This window comes from Agelaius phoeniceus, chromosome 25 (genome assembly GCF_051311805.1).
Source record: "Agelaius phoeniceus isolate bAgePho1 chromosome 25, bAgePho1.hap1, whole genome shotgun sequence".
In the NCBI taxonomy this organism is placed as follows: domain Eukaryota; kingdom Metazoa; phylum Chordata; class Aves; order Passeriformes; family Icteridae; genus Agelaius; species Agelaius phoeniceus.
Window position 1 is genome coordinate 3,135,870 of NC_135289.1, and position 26,533 is coordinate 3,162,402.

Consider the following 26,533-nt stretch of genomic DNA (forward strand, 5'->3'; position numbering starts at 1 on the left):
AATGTTTTCCGAGAAAAAAAAATGTGGTTTTTTTTCCAAGGAAAAACTGTGTTTTCTCAAGGAAATCTGGGAACAAACCACTCAACCAGGTTAGCAAGGGGGGCTAAAACTCTGAGAGAGAAAGAATCCAAGGGAAAAACATTCCTGATGTTCATCCAGCCCCATGGATCCAAGTTTTGGGTGGAGTACTGAGGTTAAGAAATCTAGGGCAAGGAATCAAGGTTGAAAACCTGAGATTTAGAAATTGAGATTCAGAAACCAAGAGTGAGAAACTGAGATCAATGAACTGAGGTTAAAAACTTGAGATTTAGAAACTGAGAGTAAGAAATCGAGAGAGAGAGAAATTAAAGTTAAGAAATTGAGGGAAAGAAACCGAGAGCAAGAATTTGAGAGTAAAAAAACTGAGTAAGAAATCAAGGTTAAGAAACTGAGGTTAATAAATTGAGGTTAATAAACTGAGGTTAATAAATTGAGGTTAATAAATTGAGATTTAGAAATTGAGATTTAGAAATTGAGATTTAGAAATTATGATTAAGGAATTGAGGGAAAGGAATCGAGGTGAGGAAATCAAGGTTTAAGAAATCTGAGGTGTGGAAAGTGATGTTAAGAAATTCGATTTCTGAGCTGAAAAAATCACAAAATTGGATGTTCAGAGATCCCAACCACCTTCACCTCCCACAGCCCCCGACACCCCGATGAGTCCCCGTTATTTAGGGCTCTGCCGAGCCGCGTTCCCGCTGCGGATTGATTTAGGATCTCCATCCCTCGGGGGAAGGTTCTCGGCCCCGTTTCTCAACCCTTGCCGTGTCTGTCTGTCTTCTGCTGCCAGCGATGAAGACAACAAACCTCTTCCCAACAGCCAGACCTCGCTGGACGGGACGATAAAGCAGCAGGAGAGCGACGACAGCTTGGTGGACTACGGAGAAGGGGGCGAGGGCCAGTTCAACGAGGACGGCTCCTTCATCGGCCAGTACACGGTCAAGAAGGACAAAGAGGAGACCGAGGGCAACGAGAGCTCCGAGGCCACGTCCCCCGTCAATGCCATTTATTCCTTGGCATAGCAAAAACGCCGGGAAAAACGCCCAAAGCCCGAGGGGTTCAGAGCGGGCGGGGGTTCCGCCGGCAGCCGCCGCCGCCGCTGCCTCCGACAGGAGCGGGAACCGAGCGAGGACTGAAAAAAACAAACAAAACAGAAAAAAAAAAAAATAGAGAAAAAAATTAAAAATAGCAAAAAAATACAAAAAAAAAAAACACAAAGGAAAAAAAAAAAAGAAAAATATTCCAACCAACGAGGCAGCCCAGGCGGCCGCCAATGCCATTTATCCTTAGCAAACGAGCCAATGGCAAAGGACGCGCGGGGCGGGAGCTGGAGCAGCTGGAGGGGAGGAGATGCTTGAGCTGCTCCCCAGTTTGGGGCTGCTCCCCAGTTTTGGGGTTACTCCCCCATTTTGGGGCTGCTCCCCCATTTTGGGGCTGCTCCTCATTTTTGTGTTTGCTTCCCAGTTTGGGGCTGCTCCCCAGTTTTGGGGTGCTCCTAATTTTGGGGCTGCTCCTCATTTTTGGAGTTGCTTCCCAGTTTGGGATTGCTCCTCAGTTTGGGATTGCTCCTCAGTTTGGGGCTGCTCCTCAGTTTGGGGTTGTTTCCCAGTTTTGGGGTTGCTCCCCACTTTGGGGCTGCCTCAGTCCGGAAGGGCCCCGTGTTGGGCTCGGCTCCCCGAGGCTTTTTTTTGTTCTTTTAGGAGGGAGCTCCAACTTTTTGGGTTTAATTTTTCCAGGAAGGTTCTGGATCAGAGGGGAAGGGGGAAAGAAATAAAAGAATTTTGGAGAGGGAAGAGGGGTGAGAGGGGCCTGGGCAGAGCAAAGGCATGGAAGGAGGAAAGGGGTGGATTTTGGGGTGGAAACACCAGATTATTGAGCCGTCCATCCTCACGGCAGCACCTTGCCCATAACCTCTCCCAAAAAACCCTCCTTCCTGAAAAAACCTATGCAGGGAAGAGCAGGTCCCCACCACCTCCCTCAGCTCCGGGATTTGTCCTTGCTGAGGCTGGGAAAACCCACGGGGAGCTCATCCCCCATTCCCACTGAGCTCCGGAGCACCCCGGGAGGAGAAGAGGAGGTTGTGGAGGAGCTTTTGGGATTTGTGGAAGGACAGGGAAGAGCCTCTCCCCTGCCAAGCCCGGCGTGGCAGCACTGCAGAAAAGCCTTTTTGGGTTTAAATTTGCTTTGTAGGGATTTTGGGGGGAGCCGCCCCCCACCCCACGCCTGCTTTCTTTCCAAGGCAACTCCATAAATCCAATGTAGCAAAGAGGGCCTGGAGCAGGAGCGGGATCAGAACGGGACAAGGAGACCAGAATGATGAACGAAAAAATAATGCAAGCGAGGACGGAAAAACCCCTGGGATCAGGTGGGGGATTCCCTAAAGGATTCAGGGCCACACCACGAGGAAGGAACACCGGACTGGAACCCAAACCTCCACGGGCGCCGGGATGAGCCGGACGGACGCTGTTTTTCCCACTTTCTCCTCCTTTCTGACAGTGGCCTTTCCCCCCTCCAGCACTCAGCCAAGCCACCGTGGGACCCCCCCATCCCGCCTGGAGACTCCCAGGATTTCAGCGACCCCCCCTGAGCGCTCCCTCACATGCCTTACACAGCTTGGGACTTGCCGGGGAGTCACTCCAAGGATGCTCTTCCCACTCCGCTTCCGCGCCCCCGACGGCCTCGGATCCACCTGAGCAGTAGGAATGGGATGCCTGGGAGCGTTCCCAGCTCCCCCAGCATGGATCAGGGTAGAAGGCAGGGATTCCTGACGGACTGCGTCCCGTGAATCCTCCCACTTCCTGCACTTTTGAAACCAAAGGTACCTTTGCGAAAGAGAGAGAGAGAGGCTGGGTTTCCTTCGGAAAAGATGGATTTTTGGATGGATTTTCCTTTTGGTTTAGTTTTAGTTTTTTGTTTTTTTGTTGTTTTTTTTTTTTTTGGAGGAGGATGGAGGTTTTTTTTTGATAGGATGCAACGGGATTTGCGCAGTTATTCTTTCTGCTCTGGAGACATGTCAGTGACAGGGATACTCCCACTGCTACGGATTGTGGAGAGGGACTTTGCCACATCCCGATGGATCCCAGGAGGAGCCCGGAGCGGGCCGACAGGAGAGATGGATGCAAATTAATCCAATGCAAATGCCTTCCTTTAAATAATAATTATCATTTATCTTGGTCGTCTTCTCTGATAGGTCAAGGTGGGGTGAAGATGGAGCTCGTGGGGTTGGATTTCATGACCTTAAAAGGTCCCTTCCCACCCGAATTGTTCCATGAAACCAACGGCAAAGGAATTTTGGGGTTTAGGTCAGGGCCAAGAGGCAGAGCCCCCTCACAGAGCTGGGGGAGCTGTCCCAGGGATGTCCCTCATCTGTCACCCCCTGCCAGGACCCTCCAGCCGTGTCCCCTGGCAGGGACAGCCCCGTTGTGACCCTCAGTGTGGACACAGCCACGCCCCAGTCCCAGTCCTGCCGCCCGTTCAGGACAGCGACTCCCAGAATCCCAGAATCCCAGAATCCCTTCCAGCTTTTAGGCAAACACCCCCCAGGCCAAAGGTGACAGCACCCCCGGGACGGGGACAGTCCCATTCCCAATGGTGACACCGCCCCTGGGACGGGGACAATCCCATTCCCAAAGGTGACAGCACCCCTGGCCATGGGGACAATCCCATTCCCAATGGTGACAGCACCCCTGGGACAGGGACAATCCCATTCCCAATGGTGACCCCGCCCCTGGGACGGGGACAGTCCCATTCCCAAAGGTGACATTGCCCCTGGGATGGGGACAATCCCATTCCCAAAGGTGACAGCACCCCTGGGACGGGGACAATCCCATTCCCAAAGGTGACACCGCCCCTGGGATGGGGACAATCCCATTCCCAAAGGTGACAGCACCCCTGGGACGGGGACAATCCCATTCCCAAAGGTGACAGCACCCCTGGGACGGGGACAATCCCATTCCCAAACCACTCCCAGCTCCCAGCTGAGTTTGTGCAACTCCCTGCCCAAGCACCGTTGGGAATGGGAAATAAATCCAGCCTCTGGATCTGGGATCTTCCCAGCACTCCCAGTCCTTGCTGCTGACAGGGACCACAAAACTCCTCTAAACCTTCAGGAATCAGGCCAGGATTGCTGGAAGCCGGCCCATGTTGGGTACCCGTGATGTGCCATTCCCATGAAAACCCTGATTCCTGAACCACCCCATCCCTGAGGAAATCTCTCAGCATCCCTTTGGAAAAAGGAATGGGAAGGAGCTGGACTCTGCCCAACCTTATCCCAAATTTCCCCATAAAATTCCCCAGGTTACTTTGAGTATTGAGAAGAGGGAGGAGATGCAGAGGTGGACAAACAACTCAGCGTAAATTACTCACAGCCCTGTCTCAGCTCGGTGTAAAAGTTACTCAGCGTTTCTAAGGTTTAGCAAAAATTCTGACATTTCTTCAAAATCTCCCCCCTGGAGTTTTGGAGTCCAAGGAAAATTCAGGCTAAAAACTCATCCTGAGCTTCTCATCTTTTACTCCTTTGAGTAAAGTTCAAGGTTTGCACAGAGAGAAAAGCCCTGACCCCAAACCTTCCACAGCACTCCCAGGGTGACCCCACAGCTCCCAGAAAAACCAGACAGGGCTGGGATGAACCCACAGCGTGTCCTGGGAGCATCCTTGGAGCAGGAGATGGATGGAGGGATGGATCCGTAGATAGATGATGGATGGATGGATCCATGGATCCATGGATGGATGGATGGATGGATGGATGGATGGAGGGATGGATCCATGGATGGATGATGGATGGATGGATGATGGATGGATGGATGGATGGATGGATGGATGGATGGATGGATGGATCCATGGATGGATCCATGGATGGATGGATGGATCCATGGATGGATGATGGATGGATGGATCCATGGATGGATCCATGGATGGATCCATGGATGGATCCATGGATGGATGGATAATCCACACAAGGATTTGTGGTGCTGAGGGATCTTCCCCACCCTGATCCCGATCCCATTCCCTGGGAGCGGCTCTGCTGCTCCGTGCCCTCTCCAGAGGGGACATCCCGGCCACCTCCTGTCCTGATTCCTGTGGCTCCCAGGGATTCCTGGACTCCCAGGGCTCGCAGGGATGCTCCCATTCCCACCACAGGGACAACGATCCCTCCCCGGGATCTGCACAACCTCTCTGGGGCAGGGAACACTTCCAGCTCTCCAGAAGAAAGAACCCTTTCCTCATCAAGGGTTTAACTTCTCATTCAGAAATAAAAAGGGAAGAGCCACACCCAAAACTCCAGCATCAGACCCCAAATTCCAGGGCCAGACCCCAAATTCCAGAGCCACACCCCAAATTCCAGAGCCAGACCCCCAGTTCCAGCACCAAACCCCCAGTTCCAGCAGTCTCAGGAGCCGAGCTCAATGCCAAATGTGTGGGTTTGTCCTGTTCCTTCAACATTCCGAGCCAACTCTACATCCATGTCCTGGAGACGAATCCAGGCTCCATCTCAGCTCCAGGGACCTCCCTGGCACCCAGCCCTGGGACAGCTGACAGGAGCAACAGGAATTCGGGACGCGAGGACATCGCTGTGCTTCCCTGATCCGGAGGCTGCTCCCATTCTCCCTGAGGTGACACCACAACTGGAGGCACTAAAAAACACAGCGGGAAAAGCTAGAATTTTCATCCAGACCCCGAAATCCTGCTTGGAGAAACCCAACCCAACAGGAGATGTTGTCCCTGCTGCCAGCATTGCCTTCCTGGAGGTGGCAGATCCCAAACCCAAGTGTCACCAGGAGGGAGAAGGGCCGAGCTGGGCAGCGTCACCTGGGGCCACCACAGCGCTGGCTCTGGCCATGCCGCCACCTTTTCCTGGCACATCCCAATGTCACCGCCCACCCTGGCACATCCCAAATCCTCTCCTCACCGCACAGGTCCCAGCAGAGCCGCGAGTGCCGCCTGCGACGTCACCTCCTCGGCCCAGGCTTTCCTGCAGCAACCAAGGTTTCAGTTAAGCAATAAAAAAAAAAAAACACAAAACCTTATCAAGGGAAAAAAAAAAACCACAAAAAAAAAAAGGACCAAAAAAAAGACAAAAAAAAAGACACCTCGTATTTCTTGCACTAAAAGCTGTTTTATTAACGAAAATAACGATGCTTTTCTGGTCCTCACAGCGCCACCCACGGCATCAGTAGCGCCCCTCGCCTGTGTCTCCGTGTCCTCACATCGGGGTTTGGTTGTTCAGCGCTGTCTAAACCCCGTGCCAGACCCCCAAAATTCTGTGTCAGCCCCCAGATTCCACGTCAGAACCTGAAATCCGTGTTGAGCCCCGAAACGCTATGTCAGACCCCCAAAACTCCGTGTCAAACCCTTAAACTCCACGTCAAACCTCCAAAATTCTGTCAGGCACACAAATTTTATGTCAAGTCCCCACAATTCTGTGTTAATCCCCCAAAATTCTGTCAGACCCCCAATCGTCCGTGTCAGTCCCTTGAAATTCCATGTCGACTCCAAAAAATCCTGTGTCAGCCCCCAAAATTCCATGTCAACCACCCAAAATCCCATGTCAACCACCCAAAATCCCATGTCCACCCTCAAAATTCCATGTCCACCCTCCAAAATTTTGTCAACAACCCAAAATTCCATGTCGGACCCCCAAAACTCCATGTCAACTCCAAAATCCCACGTCAGATCCCCAAAATCCCATATGAACCCTAAAATCCCATGTCAGACCCCCAGACCAGAGTCCTCCCTCCAAAATATCATTTTAAATGTCCGTTCCTGCCTCTCACATCCAACAGAAAGTACCGGGACTGTTTTGTTTTAATTTAATTTGTAAATATCTCGTGATCCGTCCGTCCTCTCTGTCCAACCTCCCGGCTGGTCTCAAGTATCCTGTGTATTCATTTGCCTTTTTTTTAAAGCAAAAAAAAATAAAACAAAAACGAAGAAGAGGAAGAAACCACCACCTTTGCATTAACCCCACCTGTTCCAGTGAGAAATGTAAAGCTGAGGCTGTAAAAATTCAGTTTCCAGCGAGATTTATGACCTAGAAAGGAAAAAAAAAGGGTTTAATTTAAGGACTTCTAAACCAACTGCATGAGAGATGAGAGAAGGCCAAACTACTCAGATATCTTCTTTTTTTTTTTTTCTTTTTTTTTTTGAATCACTATAAAAAAAAAAGAAAAGACTGGATTTTTTTGTATAGAGAAAACACTAAACATATAATAAAACATGGTTCAAAACTCATGCTGAGCCCAAGAGTCATTCCTGTGGAATTCCAAGAGGGAAAAGCAGAAAAGCCTGGTCCTTGGCATTCCCAAAATTCCCAAGGATTGACCAGGAAAGGAGGATATTCTGGATCCCATCCAGAACCAGAGATTGGATTGTGCCTGTCCTCAGCATTCCCAAAATTCCCTCCCTGGCCAGGAAAGGTGGATGATCAGGCGAAGCTCTGGGTCTCTCCAGAACCAGAGCCTGGATTGTGCCAGCCCTCAACATTCCCAAAATTCCCAACCTGACCAGGAATGGAGAACGCTCAGGGACAGCCCTGGATCCTCTCCAGCCCCATTTCCAGCCCCCAAACCCTCGGGAAGCAGAGGGGGAGAAGCTCCCACGGCTCAGAAAATGTGGGATTGACCCCAGCCCCCCATTCCCGGCAGCCAAGCGCGGCTCCCGCCGGGATCCATCCGGCCGGGATCCATCCCTGCGGGATCCATCCCTCGCTCCCAGCCCTTCCTGCCCGGGGCTCCGGAGCGCTCCTGGCAGAGGCTCCCCGGGGCGGGGAAGGGGCTGAAAGGAGCGGGAGCGGCGCAGTAATTTGGTTAATTGAGATGTAATTGCGGCGGGCCCGGCTAAGAGGATGAAGGGCTGAGTGCTTCCTGCTGCAGCGGGGGCTGCTCCCGCCCCTGCCCAGCATTTCCAGGAACAGCAGAGAGGGGGAAAAGCACTTTTTGCCCTATGGAGACATTCCCGGCGCGATGGAGGCACCAGCCACGCTCTGTCCGTGCCCCAGGGAAGGATGGAATTGTGGAAAATCGTGGAGTTGCCATTGGCTCCTGGTGCAGAAATTCCACCGGGAATTCCTCCAATCCCCCAGTTCCCCATTCCCGCAGCCCAAGGTCTGGGGCTCTCCACGGGCTCCTTCCAGCATTCCCGTCGGGATTTTATCCCTCCCGAGCGGCGGCGGGACCGTGCTGATCCTTGGGATCGATCCGGGCCAGACGCGCTCGGTGCCACTTTGATGGCCCGGCGGTGACACCGCATCGTCCCCAGCCTCTGGAGGGGCAGGACCAGGCCGATGCCGGCTTCCCTCCTCCTCCTCCTCCTCCGGGAGGCAGCTCCAGCCTGTTCCCCATTCCCACGGCTGAGTTTTCCCTGTTGGAGCTGGGAATATCCAAGGGATTCCTCAGGGCGGCCTCGCCGTCGCTGCTGTCCCGGGGCGTTGGCGCCCGAGGGGGCAGCGCTGTCCTTGTCACCTACAGGTGACCCTGGCGGAGACACAGAGGGGAGGGGACAAAGGGCAGGTGCCCCTCCCTCCTCTGGGACAGGGCTCATCTCCTCCCCTGGATTTCCCTCCATCCATCCATCCATCCATCCATCCATCCATCCATCCATCCATCCATCCATCCCTCCATCCCTCCTTTCTCACCCCCAAACTGGCAGCCGGGACCCCAAACTGGGACAAACTGGGACAAACTGGGCGAGGGGAAGCGACACACGCGACCCTCAGGCCCCCTCCTGCCCGCGCACCGCCCGGCCCGCGGGAGCTCTGCCAATCAATAGAGACACTAATGCCTTAATTACTTTTCTCTAATTGCAGCCCATTAACCTGCGGCCAGCCCCGGCGCCCGCTGATCTCCCGACATCATTAACAGGAGCCGGGAAGGGCCGGAGGGTCCCTGGCGCATCCCAAACCCTCTGTTCCCACAACCTGAAGCCCCCCTCAGCACGGGCACCCTTCACCCAACACCTCGGGGTGTCCCGGGGTGTCCCTGTCGCCTCCCCATCGTGTGGCTCCAGCGGCACGAACCTCCCGAGAGCAGCCGGGATCGCACCGGGAAAGGCGCTGGGGGAGCCCCCGGGGCAAACCTGAGCCCCTCGGGCACAGCCACGGCCAAGGGGGCTCGGGCACACCCAAAAACCCGAGGGTGACCCAAAGGTGACCACGCTGTCAGCCCCGCTCCGTCGCTGTGAGGAATCCCCACCCAGGCCAGCCGGAGCACCCCAAAATTCGGCCGTGCCGCGATTTCCTCGCGCGAATCCCGTCCTGGGCTGTCGGCAGACACAGAAATCCACGAGTACCCACGGGCGGATTGTGTAATTACGGATCGATTGTGTAATCGGGGATATATTTAGGCACGGGGGGTGCACACACCTGGACCCACACAGGGCTGGGGGGGCTCTGGGGCTGCTCCCACCCCACAGCGAGGGGCTCCAAGCCCCACAGCGCCCCCGGCCCCACACCTGCTCCGGCCCCGAGGGGGCTCTGCCGGTGGGCGCAGCAGGCGGGAGAGGCTGCGAGATGAATTATGCATCACGACGATGATGATGATGATGATGATGCCCGAGCCGCTCTGCCTGCCCGCCTTGCGCTGTGGCAAGCGAGGTAAAAGCAAGGAGGAGGGGGGGGGAGGGAAAGAAAAATAAATAAATAAATTAAAACCCCAACAATTCCCCGTCTCCAGGGAGCGGCGTGGTGGTTGGCAGCGAGCGAGGGAGCGCGCACGCAAGGAGGGAGGAGAGGGAGGAGCACATCCTAATGCAGAGATGCTGCAGTGGCTTTGGGCACACACATCCACCCTCGGCCAGCCACCAGGCGAGCGCTGCCTCGCAGCCCGGCCCCCGGCAGCCGCCAGGCCCCGCGGGCCCCCGGCTGATGCCCACGCAGCCCTCCCGCCCCAGGTAAGCGCTTCGTGCCGCTCTGCTGCACCCCGGAGCCATGGACGGGGCTGCGGGTGGATCTGAGCACCCTCCGGCCGGGGGATGCTGCGGGGTCTCGCTGGGCTCCAAAGGGACGGGGACAGGAGCCGAGGGTGCTTTGGGCATCCGGAGAGGAGCTGGGGATGGTTTGGGCATTCCGGAGAGGAGCCGAGGGTGTTTTGGGCATTCTAGAGAGGAGCTGAGGGTGTTTTGGGCATTCTAGAGAGGATCTAGGGGTGTTTTGGGTATCCGGAGAGGATCTAAGGGTGTTTTGGGCATTCTGGAGAGGATCTAGGGGTGGTTTGGGGCATCCGGAGAGGAGCCGAGGGTGTTTTGGGCATTCCGGAGAGAAGAGGAGCCGGGGGTGGAGTTGGCAGGAGGCCGTGGCACTTGTGGCAGCGCTGCCTGCGCGGCCGAGGTCAGGGCGGCTGTCAGCAGAAATGTCTCTTACGGGGGAAGAAAAAAAATCGAGGAATATTTCGGTTCTCAGCGATTGTCGCGAGGTTTTTTCCCGGCGCGTTCCGGCCCGAGGCACTTCGGGAGAGCGCTGGGGGGGGGATCGGGCATCTCCCATGGGCTGGGGGGGTCCGCAGGGGGTTCTGCTGCCCAAAACTACTTCAGCACCCCCGGAAGGGGCCGGCAGAGCCCTGAGCAGCCTCGGGGTCTCCTCTCCGCGCAGGGAGCAGAGGGAGCGCCGTGGTGTCCCGGTTCACCTTCCTGAGGGCAGGTCCCAGGGGAGGGTGGGATTTGGGGATGCTCCGGGGGGTTTGGGACACGCGGGAATTCCGATCCAAGCCGTGGATCCATTCCCCCGTGGGCACGGGGGGCACCCCGCAATGAGGGCTCCCCTCTGTTCCCGGTCCCAGGGGATGAAAGCTGAGGGGATCATCCTGGGGCTCCTTCTCGTGTCTCCAGACTCCCCCAGCTCCCTCCTCACCCCAAAACCGCCCCGGGCTGGCCCCGACCCCCACCAGCCCCCAGCGTTGTCCCCGCGGCCGGGCCGGGGCGGATTCCCGGGAGATCGCGCTTCTCCCGGGAAACACCGGTTGCTGTGAGGATGGGAGGCGGCAGCCTCTGCATCCCGGAGCTGCCAGAAATCCCGAGGCTTTCCCCGAGCTCGGCCCTGCTCCCCCCAGGCAGATCCAGGAGGAATTCTGAGGGCCCAGAGCTGGAGCAGAGGGGTCTCGCAGGAGATTTAGGATCAAGAAATGAACCTCTCCAGGCTGGGTGTTTGGGATTTAGCACAGCGACACAACCCCAAAAACCTCTTGCTTTGCTCAGCAGCGGATCCCAAACTTTCCAGAAATAAGTGAGCTTTCCAAGGGGTGGCTCAGAATTCCCAAAAACTCCAGAAAACGGGAGATGGGGAGGTCCTGTGAGCCCAGCTGCACCTGGGCTCAGGTAGAGTGAGACAAAGGGGTCCCAAAGCTCCTCTCCATCCCCTGATTAATTCCCACAAAACCGAGCGGCCGCTTTTATCCCTTTGGAATATTCGCCGAGGATTTGATGGTCTGGCTTAGGATTTTTCTCCGCGGATTTACCACAAATAAACCATAAAGGGCAGAAAACCCAAACCGCGCCTTTAGGATTTCCCACAGCACATGGAATTTCCACCCCACGGAAAAAAAAAAAATGGGAATCCACGTGGAGCTGAGCCTGCGTCAAAGCCGTTAAAGGTGCGCTGGAAATTCCCAAAATCCAAACGATCCATGAAATACCCGAGGAGAGGCTGAGCCCTGCCCGGGTTTCTCTGGCCGTGGCGCTGTGTCCCTGTCGCTGGCGGTGCCACCACCCCCGGAGCCCCTGGCACCCCCGGGGGTCCCCGGCAGCTCCGGGAGCCGCTCCCGGCTCAGCCGCGATCCCGGGATCGGGGCCGGCTCCAGGAGCCCGCGCGGAGACCGGGGTGGGGATTTGGGATGGGGTCCCAGGGAGACTGGGATGGGATTTCCAGGGAGATTGGGATGGAATTTCCAGGGAGATTGGGATGGGATTTCAGAGAGATTGGGATGGGGTTTCAGGGAGATTGGGATGGGGTCCCAGGGAGATTGGGATGGGATTTCCAGGGAGATTGGGATGGGGTTTTCAGGGAAAATTTGGGACGGGGTTTTCAGGGAAAATTTGGGATGGAATTTCCAGGGAGATTTCGAAGGGGTCCCAGGGAATTTGGGATGGGGTCTCAGAGAGCTCGGGATGGGGCTTTCATGGAGTTTGGGCGGGGTTTTCAAGGAACTCGGGATGGAGTTTTCAAGGAATTTGGGATAGGAATTTTCCCCGTCTCCCACGAGTTTGCTCAGCGCCGCTCTCCAGCTGCACAAAATCCTTTTCCCCAAAGAACCCAAAATCTTTCACTTTCCATGAAAAACATCCCCGGTCCCGCTGTAAAATCCAGGATCCCACTGGGATGATCCCAGGGAGCACAAGGGACATTCCCAGCCGGAGCCGGCTGTGAATCCCAACCCCAGCCCTGCCCAGCAACCTTGACCCTAAACTGGAGCATTCATTTTCCACCGGGCAGCCGTAAAAACCGGGAGGGCCCAGGAAAATCCGTTCAGCGCTGATCCCTGACAGGGCTGGCAACGCTTGGAGCCCGAACCCCAAACCCAGGGGCGGGAGAGAAGGTTGGGCACGGGTCTGGAGCATCCCAAGGAGCAAAACAAACCCGGCAGCAGCTGCAGCTTCCCCTGAGGGGCGGCTTTAACCCCAGCATGAGCAGTACAAGCACCCAGCGGTGCACTGGGAGCTCCGGGAAGCTTGGGAAGATCCCTGGAGCCAGGCGGGGATCCCCAAACCCCAAAACCTCGGGGAGGCGCTCGCTGTTGGATCAGGGCTCCCCTTTCCAACCCCTTCTCCCGGAGGTTTCCCGAGCTCCCCGCGCGTTGTTCCCGGCTCCCGGGAGAGCTTCCAGCGGCGGGGAGAGGCTGGAGCAGGTGGGAGCCATTTGTACCTGAGCCCCGCAAGGCGCCGCCGCTCTGACGCCACCGGCAGCGCGGGCGGAGCCCGGGATGGTCCCGGCTTTAGGCTGAGCTTCCCGGGGCTGAGCCGGGCCTGGAGAGGGCGGTGGGAAGCGGGAATGGGGGGGTTTATTCTGGGGAGGGGGGCTCAGCTCCGTCCTCGCTGCCTGAAATCCCACCCGGCCCCAGCGCCTCTTCCGGGAGATCCCGCAGGAGCAGCCGGGATTTCCCGGGAAAAGGGAAGAATTCCGGGGAAAAGGGAACAATTCCCGAGAAAATTGAACGTTTCCCGGGAAAACTGAACGTTTCTCCAGAGGGGTTGGCAGCAGGGGAATGTGCCTGTGGGAATATCTGTGACTTTAACAGGCGCTAACCAGGATTTTGGCTGGAATCGCCTCCTGAATTCCTGCTGGAATCACCCCTGGGTGGATTTTTCAGGCTTCTCACCCCGGCTGCTCTGGGCTGAGCTTTGAGCTGGGAGTCGAGTCTTGAGGGAGAGTTCAGAGCGGCAGCCTGGCTTAACACCAGGGCCGTGCCCAGCCTGGGGCGAATTCCCTCCCCGAGCCCAAATTCCCCCATCCCTGGGGGCTGGAGATCCATGGAAAATTCTCCCGGCTCTTCCCGCTGGTGCCCTTGGCTTTGTCACCTGTCCCGAGGCTTTGGCTCAGGGCTGAGCCACCCGGGCGTCCCCAGGTCCCACTGGAGGTGACCCAAACCCAGAACCCCCAGGAGCTCCAGCTCCAAACCCCCGGGAATTTTCCAAGGGATATTTGAACAGCTCAGGTTGGAATTCCATTTCCCCCCAGGAGGCACCGAGGACACAGATGGGAATGGATTTGTTTGGGGAGGAAAAAGACAATTAAAATATAAGTATAAATAAACATGAATATAAATACCAATATAAATAACAATATTAATTGTATATATATGAATTGTATATATAAAAATATATTTATACTTATATTTATGATTTATAATAATAATATTTATATTTATATAAATATAAATAATATTATTATAAATCATAAATATAAATATAAAATATAAATATAATTTTTAAAGGGAAACCAGGTCACTGCAAAGCTCAGCTGTAAAACTCACTCTGCCCAGAGCAGGAAAGTCCCACTCATAATAAAATATCTTTTTTTTTTTTTAAACACCATTCGATTTTCCCCCCAACCCCTCCCTGCCCACTCCCCCTTCCATGTCCGGACCAAAGGCACCTCCCGGCTTTGTCTCCCGCACAAAGGGAGAGTTTGGATGAAAAGGAAACTCCCCCAAGCCCTGGGGACAGCCCAGAACTGCGACCAATTATTCAGGAAAAGAGCTCCCAGGATCAGGATCCGTTTGGGCTGACAGAACTCCACCCCAAGCCCCTCTTTTGGTCCTCATTCGGAGCCTTCCTTGCTCAGATGGGTTTGGAGTGGCTCAGAATTCCTGCAGGACCTGGAGCCACCGATAGATCTGACCCAAAAAAGCTCCGGGAAGGGCTGAATCCAGAGTTTTCCTCTCGATCCACCCCTGATTTCCAGGAGGACAAACCCGTGACAATGAAGCCGTTTGTCCCTCCCCAGCCACGCTGTGCCGGGACGGACACGATGTCCCCAACCTTGGGAAGGTTCTGAGAGTCAGAATCCAGGGAACATCACACGCCTGCCCCCTCCAGCTTCAGCCACGATCCCAGATAAAAGAGGCACAGGAGGGATCGTGGCCGGAGCGATGCCTCCCTGGGGAATGCTGCGGCAGAAGGAGCTGCCCCACTTAATCCCAAATGCTCCTCTGGTGGCTGAGTGCAGGAGATGGAATTACACTGATTTATCCCGCTAATGGACAGCGCTGAACGCGGCATCTCCTGCCAAAATCCACCCCTGACCTTCCCAAAATCCTGCTGGAATCGTCCTCCTGAGGATGCAGCCCCGCAGTCAGGGCTGGGGGTGCTGTTCCAGGCTGCTCCTCCTCTCCCAGCCCCTCTCCAAATCTCCCTGAGCTCCTTGACTCTGCCTCCCCGCTCATGGATTGCTCCTGGTTCCGGAGGGAAGGGATCCTGTGGAGCTCTGCATCCCAAAGGGAAGGGATCCTGTGGAGGTCTCCATCCCAAAGGGAAGGGATCCTGTGGAGCTCTCCATCCCAAAGGGAAGGGATCCTGTGGAGCTCTCCATCCCAAAGGGAAGGGATCCTGTGGAGCTCTCCATCCTGCCCTGTTTCGGAGGGAAGGGATCCTGTGGAGCTCTCTATCCTGGAGGGAAGGGATCCTGTGGAGCTCTCCGTTGCTCCCGGAGGTATCAGTGACAGCCTCCATTAGCAGCAGTGACAGATCCCCTCTCAGGACACCAGCAGGCTCTCGGGTGTCTCTCAAAATACCCCGGGAACAGGGGAAAAAACAGCTCCCGGTGGCCCTTCCGTAATCAGGGATGAGAGCAGGGCTCAGTGTCCAGTGCAGAGTGTTCCTGAGCTTTGGGGGAGCTCAGGATCAGATCCAGGATCCACAGCTCAGGATCAGATCCAGGATCCACAGCTCGGGGTCGGATCCAGGAGCAGGAGCTTGGGGTCAGATAAATCCAGGCAATGTCAGAGAAATTCCCTCAATTTTGGAGCTGCCCCAAGGAGCCCGAACCTCCAGGAGGGAGGACGGGCCCAAACCAGACCTCCTCCTGCTGCCTCCTCCTTGTGGAAGGGATTTCAGCCGGCAGGGAGTGGGTTTGGATGGGATACTGGGAGGAATTCCTGGCTCTGAGGGTGGCGAGGGGCTGGGATGGAATTCCCAGAGAAGCTGTGGCTGCTCCATCCCTGGAAATGTCCAAGGCCAGGTTGGAGCCACCTGGGATAGTGGAAGATGTCCCTGCCCATGGTAAGGGGTGGGATGGGGTTTAAGGTCCCTTCCCACCCAAACCAGTCCAGAATTCCACAAAAATAACAAAATGCAGCTTTGCCCTCTCTCTTTCCTGTTTGTTTTCGGAGTGTGAGGGGTGAGGGAACAAAGAGAGCAGAGCTGCAGCTGGAGCCCTCCCAGGCAGCTCCCGGGGCTCGGCAGAGGATTCAGGCTTGGAAAACGGGGCTGGAAGCACCAGAGCAAAAACTCCCCGAGTTTAATTTGCAGCCGCTGGTGCAGGAACAGCTCCCGCCTCTCCCAAGCCCCGGGGCAAGGGAACTGCGGAGATTTGGAAAAGTCAACTCATTAATTAGCGCAGGGCTGGCATCTCCCGCAACCCCACAGCGCGCCCGGCTCAAAGCTGCCCCTTGTCCCCAGGGCGGAGGGACAGGCCCGGGGAACAAAGGGGCAGTGTTGGCTGCCGGGCCGTGGGCTCGGGACGCTGTTTGGGGCAGGATTCTCGGTGACATCAAGTGACTCCATGTGACCGAGCCGCTCCAGGGCTGCTGGAACCAGCGGCTTCTGCGTGGGAGCATCTCCCGCCCCGCTGGGCTCCGTCCCCAAATTCCGTCCCCAAATTCCCCGTCCCTGCCACAGCTCGGGCCTCTCCCACCTGGAGCTGCCGCCTCCCGCCGGCAGCGGCTCCTCCCTCCCCGGTCGGGCGGGATAAAGGAGCTCCAGCTTCATTTCGGGGCCTGTCAGGGAACAAAATCCCAGCAGGGCTGAGGGCGGCTGTCACCGCTCTGTCCTCTCCTGTCAGTCCCCTCTGTCCCCTCTCTGCGCCTTCATGCCAGTCCTCTCTGTCCCCTCCTACCTGTCCCCTCTCTGTCCTCTCCTGTCAGTCCCCTCTGTCCCCTCTCTGTCCTCTCCTGCCTGTCCCCTTTGTCCCCTCTCTGCGCCTTCATGCCAGTCCTCTCTGTCCCCTCCTACCTGTCCCCTCTCTGTCCCCTCCTACCTGTCCCCTCTCTGTCCTCTCCTGCCTGTCCCCTCTCTGTCCCCTCCTACCTGTCCCCTCTCTGTCCCCTCTCTGTCCTCTCCTGCCTGTCCCCTCTGTCCCCTCCTGGCTGTTCCCTCCTGCCTGTCTCCTCTGTTCCCTCTCTGTCTCCTTTCTCTCCCCTCCTGTCAGTCCCCTCTGTCCCCTCTCTGTCCCCTCTCTGTCCCTCGAACCCAGACAAGACAAACCCCCAGGACTTTGGGATGGACTTTGGGATGGATGGATTTTGGGACGGATTTTGGGATAGATTTTGGGATGGATTTTGGGATAGATTTTGGGCTGGATTTCGGGATAGATTTTGGGATGAATTTTGGGACGGATTTTGGGATGGATTTTGGGCTGGATTTCAGGATAGATTTTGGGACGGATTTTGGGATAGATTTTGGGTTGGATTTTGGGATGGATTTTGGGATGAATTTTGGGATGGATTTTGGGATGGATTTTGGGATGGACAGATTTTGGGATGGATTTCGGGATTGATTGTGGGATGGATGGATTTCGGGATGGATTTTGGGATGCTGGCAGCAAACCCTTCTCTCCGGGCGAGGACACAAAGAGCCCGGCTGGTTCGTGCAGCCCGAGCTGGGCTCTGCTGTTTGCTCAGGTGCTGCTGGTAATGAGGGGGGGTTGGAAAGGGGCCGAGCATCCCAGGGGATGGGCTAATCCCTGCTCCGAGGGCTCGGGGGCGGACAGATGGGCAGGGACGGGAGTGGAAGCAGCACCAGCTGGAGCAGGGGGATGAGCAGCAGGAGCGGCCCGGGAGCTCTTGGCAGCATCTCCAGCTCCTCGCCGGGGCGTTCTGGGGAGGACAGCGGGAAACGAGGCCCTGCCGGGCTGCGGGAGAGCTCCGCGAGCCGTTTCCAAAGGGTTTTTGTTAACAAAGGGGGAGAAATCAGCCCGAAATCCCTGCTGGGGTTCCGGGGGAAGCGGGGCCGCGGGTGGGGCTGCTCCCACTGAGGGCTCGGGGCTGCACAAAGAGCTCAGGGTTTGGCTGGCGGGTGATCTTTGGGAATCTTTAGGGATCACAGGAGGCTGGGAAGGCCATCAGGAGATGCCCTGGAAGTTAAAGAGTTTAAAATTGAAGATTCCTTTGTCACAGAATTCCCAAATCCTGGAGTGATTTGGGTTGGGAGGGACCTTAAAGCCCACCCAGACACCTTCCCCTATCCCAGGCTGCTCCAAGCTCCATCCAGCCTGGTCTGGGACAATTCCAGGACTGGAGAATCCTGTTCCAGGGCATCCCAACCCTCACTAGCCAAGAATTCCTTCCCATTAGCTTCATTATTTTCACAAAAACCCAAATTATTCCCCAAATTATTCCCCCAAATGATTCATTATTTTCACAACCCCCCCCCAAATTATTCCTCCCTTCTCACTCCCCACCAATATCCCCTGTGCTTCTGGCTTGGTGTTTTCCATCAAAAACACTTGGAGAGTTTATGGAGGAGGGGGGGAAAGAATGGGAAATAGCAAAGGAGGAGGGACAACAATTCCACTCTCTGATTGTCGCCTCCCATGGGGACAAAAAGGGCTCCTTCAGCAGCTCCTGCTCCTCCGGGCACCGCTGGAATTCTGCCCTGGCGTGAGTCTCACTTGGGCTGGTGGCCAGCGGGGAGGCACAGCTGGACTCTGGAGCCTCTGGAACAGCAGCTCCATGGAACATCTGGGGCTGGAAGGGCCCTGCTGATTCTGGAATTGCAGTTCCATGGAATATCTGGGGCTGGAAGGGCCCTGCTGACTCTGGAATTGCAGTTCCATGGAACATCTGGGGCTGGAAGGGCCCTGCTGATTCTGGAATTGCAGTTCCATGGAATATCTGGGGCTGGAAGGGCCCTGCTGACCCCAGAGCCTCTGGAATTGCAGTTCCATGGAATATCTGGGGTTGGAAGGGCCCTGTTGACTCTGGAATTGCAGTTCCATGGAATATCTGGGGTTGGAAGGGCCCTGCTGACTCTGGAATCGCAGTTCCATGGAATATCTGGGACTGGAAGGGCCCTGCTGACTCTGGAATCACAGTTCCATGGAATATCTGGGGCTGGAAGGGCCCTGCTGACCCCAGAGCCCCTGGAATCACAGCCCCATGGAATATCTGGGGCTGAAGGGCCCTGTTGACTCTGGAATCACAGTTCCATGGAATATCTGGGGCTGAAGGGCCCTGCTGACTCTGGAATCACAGTTCCATGGAATATCTGGGGCTGAAGGGCCCTGCTGACCCCAGAGCCCCTGGAATCACAGTTCCATGGAATATCTGGGGCTGGAAGGGCCCTGCTGACTCTGGAATTGCAGTTCCATGGAATATCTGGGGCTGGAAGGGCCCTGCTGACCCCAGAGCCCCTGGAATCACAGTTCCATTGAATATCTGGGACTGGAAGGGCCCTGCTGACTCTGGAATCACAGCCCCATGGAATATCTGGGGCTGGAAGGGCCCTGTTGACTCTGGAATCACAGTTCCATGGAATATCTGGGGCTGAAGGGCCCAGCTGACCCCTCTGTGTGTCCCCCCTCCCCAGGGCCGCCGTCCCCACGCGCCCGTAGAGGCTCCGCAGGACCCGGCGCAGGATGGGAGGCACCGCTGGGTTCATCCACACCTCCCTGGCCATCGGCACCTTCCTGGGTAAGAGATTCCCGTGGGAGGGGCTGGAGGAGGCGGGAAAAGCCCCGGGATTCACCGGGAACCTCCTGCCCTTGGGATGTGGCGCTGCCGGGTCCCGAATCCCCGCGTGGGTTGGGATGCGGCTGCTCCGTGTCTGTGCTGCTCCCAATATCCCTCTGGGCCAGGAATGTTTGACACAATTCCCCCTTTCTAAACCCAGATTTAGGGAGGTGCAGGAGGAGTTTCCTGCATTCATTTCCTTCATTCGTGGGGAGTGGGATTCATTCCACTCCCCGTCCCGCTTTTTCCAGGGATTCCTTGCTGGCTGTTCCCTGAAAAGATACCCCTGCCCATTTCTGGAGGCCAGGGAGGATTTCTGGACCTCAGGGAGAAATTCCAGATCTCAGGGACGTTTCTGGGTTTCAGGGATGATTTCCAGATCTCAAGGGCCATTTCTGGATCTCAGGGAGAAATTCTGGGTCTCAGGGAGAAATTCTGCATCTTTGGGACCATTTCCAGATCTCACGGAGAAATTCCAGATCTCAGGGACATTTTTGGATGTCAGGGACCATTCCTGGATTTTGGGGACCATTTCCAGATCTCAGGGCCCATCCCTGGATCTCAGGGAGAAGGTGTGGACCTCAAAGACCATTTCTGGAATTTGGGGATGATTTCTGGATTTGGGGGATTTTCTCCATACCTCAGGGCCCACCCCTGGATCTCAGCAAGAAGGTCTGGATCTCAAGGACCATTTCTGGATTTTGGGGATGATTTGTGGATTTTGGGGACCATTTCCAGACCCCAGGGCCCATCCCTGGCTCTCGGGGAGGCTCAGGCTGCTCCCTGCAGGTCCCTTTTCCGCAGGGAGACATTTCCTCTCCAGCTGAGCCTGGCTAATGTCCTCCAGCCAATCCATCAGCCCGGGCAGAGCCTGCTGGCCCATCCTCATAAATATCTAATTACCTTTTAATGTTCTCTGCGTCCCTGAGGAGGCCCAGGCAGGGGGAGCTGCCCTGGATCCAGAGGCAATTATCCCGCTTGGAAATCGGCCTGACCCCGGAGCTGGACTTGGGGTCTCCCACCAACCACCCGAGTTCAGGCAAAACGCCCCAAAAATCACACCCTGGGCAGCCTGGGAGGGTGATTTCCACTGAGCTTTGGCTGGTGGTGCCATGGAGATGCAAGGGCAGATGGGACAGGGGGAAATCCTGGGAATACCAGGAGGGATTGGGACAAAAGGATGGAAGCGATGGATGAAGCTCAGGGAAATGTTATGGAGTGGGAAAAGAGCCAAAACCTCCAGGTCTGGAGGGAGATTTAAATATTTAAAGCTTCTGAAGTGCACAGAGACCACTCTAAAATCCCAAACTTTCCCCAGCCTTTGTTCAGTTGGGAAAACATCAGGAAAATCTGGGAATCCAAGCCCTGACCCTTTGTTCCTCAGAAAGCTGCTCGTTAAAAACAACCCAAAATAAAGCCTGGGTTCCGCAGAGAGCTGATCCTTAGAAAAGCCCAAATCCACTTGGATTCTGGGCATAAAACTCCTGAAAAACCAATTTATTGCCTAGCTCCCCCCTGTGATCCAGGAGCTCCAGGGCTGTGCTGTGGATGTCCTCAGAAAAAGGAATTCAGCTTGGAAAATGTTCCGCCGAGGAAATTTCATCATTTCCTGGGCTCAGCACAAATTGCAGCCTCCTGCACACCTGGGCTTTCAGCAAATTCCTAAAAATATCCCAAAAACCACCCAAAAGGGAGACTTTGGAGTCACCTCCTTGCAGCTGCTTCTCCAAAATCTTCATTTTCAGGTGTTCTGCTTTCACCTGTTTCTCATGATTTTGGTGTTAATTATTGTTTTCCCTGATACTGAAGGTTATTCCAGAGGCATGGTGGGGTTTTTCCTCTCATTCCAGCTGGATGGAACATGGAAAATTCCCAGCAGGTCACTCCTCTACTTTGAAATTTGGCTTAAAAAACTTAATTTTGTGCCTGTCTTCTCCCTATTTTCCAAATGCCAGAGCTCCAGGACAGATCCTGCATTGGCAACATTAAAAATTGGGAATTCTGGGGTGCAGAATGGGCCCTGATCAGTCTCAGAACTTCTGGGATTTGTCAATTCTTAATTTTAACCTTATCCCCTCCTCGTAACTGTTTAATTACTGCCTTAATCAACCCCTGGTTTGTTTAATGAGTGAAATCCAAGCGTTTCACCCCCGGCACCTTGGAATTGTGGATTAAAATTCACCTGAACCCCTGGCATCGATTCCAAGCGGGAAAATCGATGCCTGGCACTGGCAGCCGTAACCTTGGCAGGGACAAAGGGACAGCAGAGGAGAGCAAGGGGACGCGGGCTCCAGGTGGGATCAGGAGGGAGGATGAGCCTGATTTGGCTTGATTGGAATAAAAAAAATCCCACGGGAAAGGGGCAGGGGTGGGAGTGGTACCAATAGATATTTTATTTGTTAAATAAATAGAAATTATTTACCTTATGCTCCCTAATTAACCTCAAAATTAAAGCGGCTCAGCCTGGATCCCGCCACCGCCATCTATCAGAGCACAATTAACTCATCTATCAGCACTCAATTAATTCTTTCTCATTAATTCCCCATTAACTCATTGTTGTTTCCCCCTCAGTCAGCAGAGTTTATTCCAGCCGGGACTCCCTCAGCACTGACCCAAACGGGAGAGGATTTCCAGCTTTTCTTTTAGGAACAGAACCATCCTAGAAGGAAAACAGTGCTGGCTGGGAGGGGAAACAACCCCAAACCTGCTGCTTTTCCTTAATTCTAAAGAATCACAGCTCGGTGCCTCTCCCTGTGTGGCTCTGGGGACCATCCCACGAGCACATCCAAATGGGAGAGGATTTCCAGCTTTCCCTTTAGGAACGGAACCATCCTAGATGGAGGGGGGAAACAACCCCAAACCTGCTGCTTTTCCTTAATTCTAAAGAATCACAGCTCGGTGCCTCTCCCTGTGTGGCTCTGGGGATCATCCTTCAAGCACATCCAAATAGGGAGAGGATTTCCCGCTTTCCTTGTAGGAACAGAACCATCCTAGAAGGAAAACAGCATTGGCTGGGAGGGGAAATGACCCCAAACCCACTGGTTTTCCTCAATTCCAAAGAATCCAATCCCAGCTTGGTGCTTCTCCCTGTGCGGCTCCAGGAACCATCCCCGTGAGCACATCCAAATGGGAGAAGATTTCCCGCTTTCCCTTTAGGAACAGAACCATGCTAGAAGGAAAGCAGCACTGCCTGGGATGAGAAATGACCCCAAACCTGCTGCTTTTCCTTAATTCCAAAGAATCCCATCTCAGAGCCTCTCCCTGTGCGGCTCCAGGAACCATCCCATGAGCACATCCAAAGGGGAGAGATTTCCAGCTTTCCCTTTAGGAACAGAACCATCCTAGATGGAGAGGGGAAACAGCCCCAAACCCGCTGCTTTTCCTCAATTCCAAAGAACCCCAGCTCGGTGCCTCTCCCTGTGGGGACCATCCCGTGACCCCATCCTTGCAGAGCCGGGATAATTGCCTGGAGCAGGGACACGGGGAGCAGCTGCTCCCAGCCCGGAGCCAATTAGCAGAGCCCCTCTCCCATCCCTTCCCATCCCTCCCCAGCCTCCTCCCGGAGCAGCCGGAACGTGGGGCGAGCCCCGGGAGCTGCGGGTCAAGGGCTGCTCCCGCTGATCCCAGCCCGTTCCCGGCTGGAAGTGACTCTTCCATCAAACATCCCGGGAATGGCTCCATTGAGGAGCGGCCCCGCTGAGCAGGGGGGTGAAGGAGACAGATTGGCCTTGGCACAGCGGGTTGGAGACGCTCATTAATTCAATTACAGAGCAGGGAAGGATCCCGGAGCTGGGGAAGCAGCTCGGAGCTTATCAGTGCTGGTGGCTCCTTCCCTGATAAGGGCCAGGCGTCTCCAGGGGGACAGGGACAGCGAGGACAGACGTGCTGGCAATTATCCCACCGGCTGTTCCTGCAAGAAAGAGATTTCCAGGCAGGTTCTGCCTGGCTCTGGCTCACAGTGTCCCTTCCTGGGCTCTGGGAGCTGTCCCAGCCCAGGCAGGGGTGGAACGGGATGAGCTTTTCCCACCCAAACCAGTCTGGGGTTCTGGGATTGCCCTGTGTGGGAGGGGATCTGCTGGAATTTGGAATTCTGAGACAGGAAGGCAGCTGTCACTTCCCAGTGGCACATTGTCCCCAAAGGGTGGCCCAGGCGTGGTGTGGATCAGGCAGGTGGGGCCTTTGTCCCTCTTGTTCCTCCCCATTCTCAAAACCAGAATCAATTCCGAGTCTGAACACCCCAAAAGCAGCTTCAGGCTCATCCCAGCCGTGGAAGAGAATGGTTTGCACTGGTTTGCTCTGGTTTGCACTGCTGTGTACTGATTTGCTCCAGTTTGCTCTGGTTTCCACACCAGTAACTCACTGGTTTGAGGTGTCAGGAGCTGGTGGAGCTGCAGGGACAGAGGGGACCTGCCAGGTGTGTCCAGAGCCGTGAAGATCCCAGTTCTCCCCTCTCCTCCCTCACCCTGGAGAGGATTTCAGAAGAACGAACCAGGCAAAGTCTGTGCAGGCAGAGGAGGAACCTCAGGGACACGGGGACATTCCCAGCTCCAGCTGTGGGGTTCCAGGAGGTGCCTGCTCCTTGCTCCAGGTGTCCCCAGGGATGCTGGTCGCTGTGGAAGGCCGGGAATGCTGCAGGATGCCCGGTGGGAGCGGCAGGGTGCGTCCCCACGGCCAGGCCCGGGCTGTGCTGACAGACGGGGTGCGGTTGTCACATTGCTGCTCCTCTCCTCCTCGCGGCTGGGGACACCCTACAAAACTGAAAAGGAGGATTGTTTAGGGAAAGCCAAGCAGAGCTGAGCAGTTTTTCCCCTCTCACGCAGTTTGGTGCCAAGCCCAGGGCGGGATGAGGAGCTACGGGCCGGTGTTCGAGGAGCAGCCATCCCACACGCTCTTCCCTGAGGGCTCGGCAGAGGAAAAGGTCACCCTGGCCTGCCGGGCCCGGGCCAATCCCCCCGCCACCTACAGGTGAGCTTAGGGCTCCCTCCGCGCCTGGAACGGGAGAGAAACATCCGGAATTCTGCTTTCTCCCCTCCGCTTCTATAGATGGGAAATTATTGACTTGGGAATGAGATTCCTTGTCCTGTGAGGAGCTGAGGGAGCTGGGGAAGGGTTTGGAGAGTCCTGAGGGAGCTGGGAAAGGTTTGGAGGAGCTGAGGGAGCTGGGGAAGGGTCTGGAGAGTCCTGAGGGGGCTGGGAAGGGTTTGGAGAGTCCTGAGGGAGCTGGGGAAGGGTTTGGAGAGTCCTGAGGGAGCTGGGCAGGGGCTCAGCCTGGAGCAAAGGAGGCTCAGGGGGAATTTCTGGCTCTGCACAACTCCTGCCAGGAGGGGACAGCCGGGGGGATTTGGGATCTTATCCCAGGGAACAGGGACAGGAGGAGAGGGAACGGCCTCAGGCTGGGCTGGGGAGGCTCAGGTTGGACAGCAGCAGGAATTTCCTCATGGGAAGGGCTGGAAGGGGCTGCCCAGGGGGGTTTGGAGCGCCCATCCATGGAGGTGGCACTGAGTGCTCAGGGTGGGGATCGGGCACAGCCTGGACTCGATGATCCCAGAAGGATTTTCCACCCTCAACAATCCCACAATTCTGAGATGTTCCACCCATCCCAGGGCTCAGTTCAGATCCAAATCCACCTCCAGCTGGAAATCCACCGGGCCCAGCCCCATGAGCGTGGCCATGGGGATTTATCCCTGTCCCTGCTCTGTTTTTACTGGAAGGTGGAAGATGAACGGCACGGAGCTAAAGCTGGAGCCGGATTCCCGCTACAGGCTGGTGGCCGGGGATCTGGTGATCAGCAACCCCGTGAAATCCAAGGATTCCGGCTCCTACCAGTGCGTGGCATCCAATTCCAGGGGCACCGTGGTGAGCAGGGAGGCCTCGCTCCGCTTTGGCTGTAAGTTTGGCACCACCAGGTAAATTAAACTCAACCCCAGTTAGGCTGGGCTTAAACGGAGCCTGCCTGGGAAAAGGCTGGAGAGAATCCCTCCAGCGCACCATCCCATGGAGAAATCTCCTGGCACTTCCGTAGAAATTTGGAGAATTTGGAGATTTATGGAGAAAGCCAATGATATTTTTGGATCTCCCACCCAAGGAGGGGCAGAGAGAGCTCAGAGCTGTATTTGCCTGTCCGGGTTTCACTCTGCCTGTTCAGTTTTGCAGGAATTCTCAGCGGAAGAGCGGGACCCCGTGAAGATCGCCGAGGGCTGGGGGGTGATGTTCACCTGCAGCCCCCCGCCCCACTACCCAGGTAAGGGGGACACAGCAGAGCACAGGGTTCCCAGATTTCCTGGGAATTTCATGGAAGGAAATTCGGGGTTAATTTGGAGTTTGTAACACAACAAAGCAGAGGCAGGACACATTGGTGTGTCTATGCAAGGGCCAATTCCAGCTGGGAATCCCACTGGGTCCATCCCACCTGAGAGGAGACAACAACCAGTGCAGTCAATTCCCTTTTCCTCCCATGGAAAGACCAATTCCAGCCTGGAATCCCGCTGGGTCTATCCCACCTGGGATGACAAACCTGTCCAGTTTGCTCCTTTCCTTTTTCCCCCCAGGTTTATCCTACCGGTGGCTCCTGAATGAGTTCCCCAATTTCATCCCTGCTGATGGGAGACGTTTCATCTCCCAGACCACGGGCAACCTCTACATTGCCAAGACAGAGGCCTCGGACCTGGGCAACTACTCCTGCTTTGCCACGAGCCACATGGACTTCATCACCAAGAGCGTCTTCAGCAAGTTCTCCCGCCTCAGCCTGGCTGCAGAGGGTCAGTGCTCTTGGATTGTCCCAAAAATGCCAATTCTTATGGGAAAAATCTGAATTAACAACCCCCCGCAAAGCATTTGGGGACAGTGCCCAAGTCATCCTCCAACCTCTCTTAAGAGCTTCAAAAATATGGATGGGCTGGGATGGGAGGGAAACTGCTCTCTCTCCAAGATTCCCTGTTTCCACTCCATCCAATTTCTCTATTTTTAAAGGATAATTCTGGTCTAGGGAAAAGGAAATTAAATAGGAGGAAGGCCTGGATGGACACGGACTGGAGCAACCTGGGACAGTGGAAAGTGTGGGTGGGACTGGATGGGCTTTAAGGACCTTCCAACCCAAACCAGTCCAGGACTCTGGGGAATTCAGA

General features: G+C 55.5%; 2 protein-coding genes across 19 annotated transcripts in view; both read left to right on the forward strand.

Annotated features, from left to right (window-relative positions):
- Positions 1 to 7,269, forward strand: part of NFASC (neurofascin) — an 86,668-nt gene extending 79,399 nt beyond the window's left edge. For all 18 annotated transcript variants that reach the window (XM_077190619.1, XM_077190623.1, XM_077190628.1 and 15 more), the window contains one exon: positions 830 to 7,269. In XM_077190619.1, the coding sequence (XP_077046734.1) occupies positions 830 to 1,061 (232 nt within the window). In that variant the 3' untranslated portion in view covers positions 1,062 to 7,269. The remainder of the gene's footprint in view (positions 1 to 829) is intronic.
- Positions 7,270 to 9,762: 2,493 nt separating this feature from the next.
- Positions 9,763 to 26,533, forward strand: part of CNTN2 (contactin 2) — a 30,235-nt gene continuing 13,464 nt past the window's right edge. Inside the window, exons 1-6 of the mRNA XM_054648658.2 lie at positions 9,763 to 9,924; positions 19,267 to 19,370; positions 24,230 to 24,374; positions 25,121 to 25,296; positions 25,555 to 25,650; positions 25,958 to 26,167. Of these exons, the coding sequence (XP_054504633.2) occupies positions 19,316 to 19,370; positions 24,230 to 24,374; positions 25,121 to 25,296; positions 25,555 to 25,650; positions 25,958 to 26,167 (682 nt within the window). The 5' untranslated portion in view covers positions 9,763 to 9,924; positions 19,267 to 19,315. The remainder of the gene's footprint in view (positions 9,925 to 19,266; positions 19,371 to 24,229; positions 24,375 to 25,120; positions 25,297 to 25,554; positions 25,651 to 25,957; positions 26,168 to 26,533) is intronic.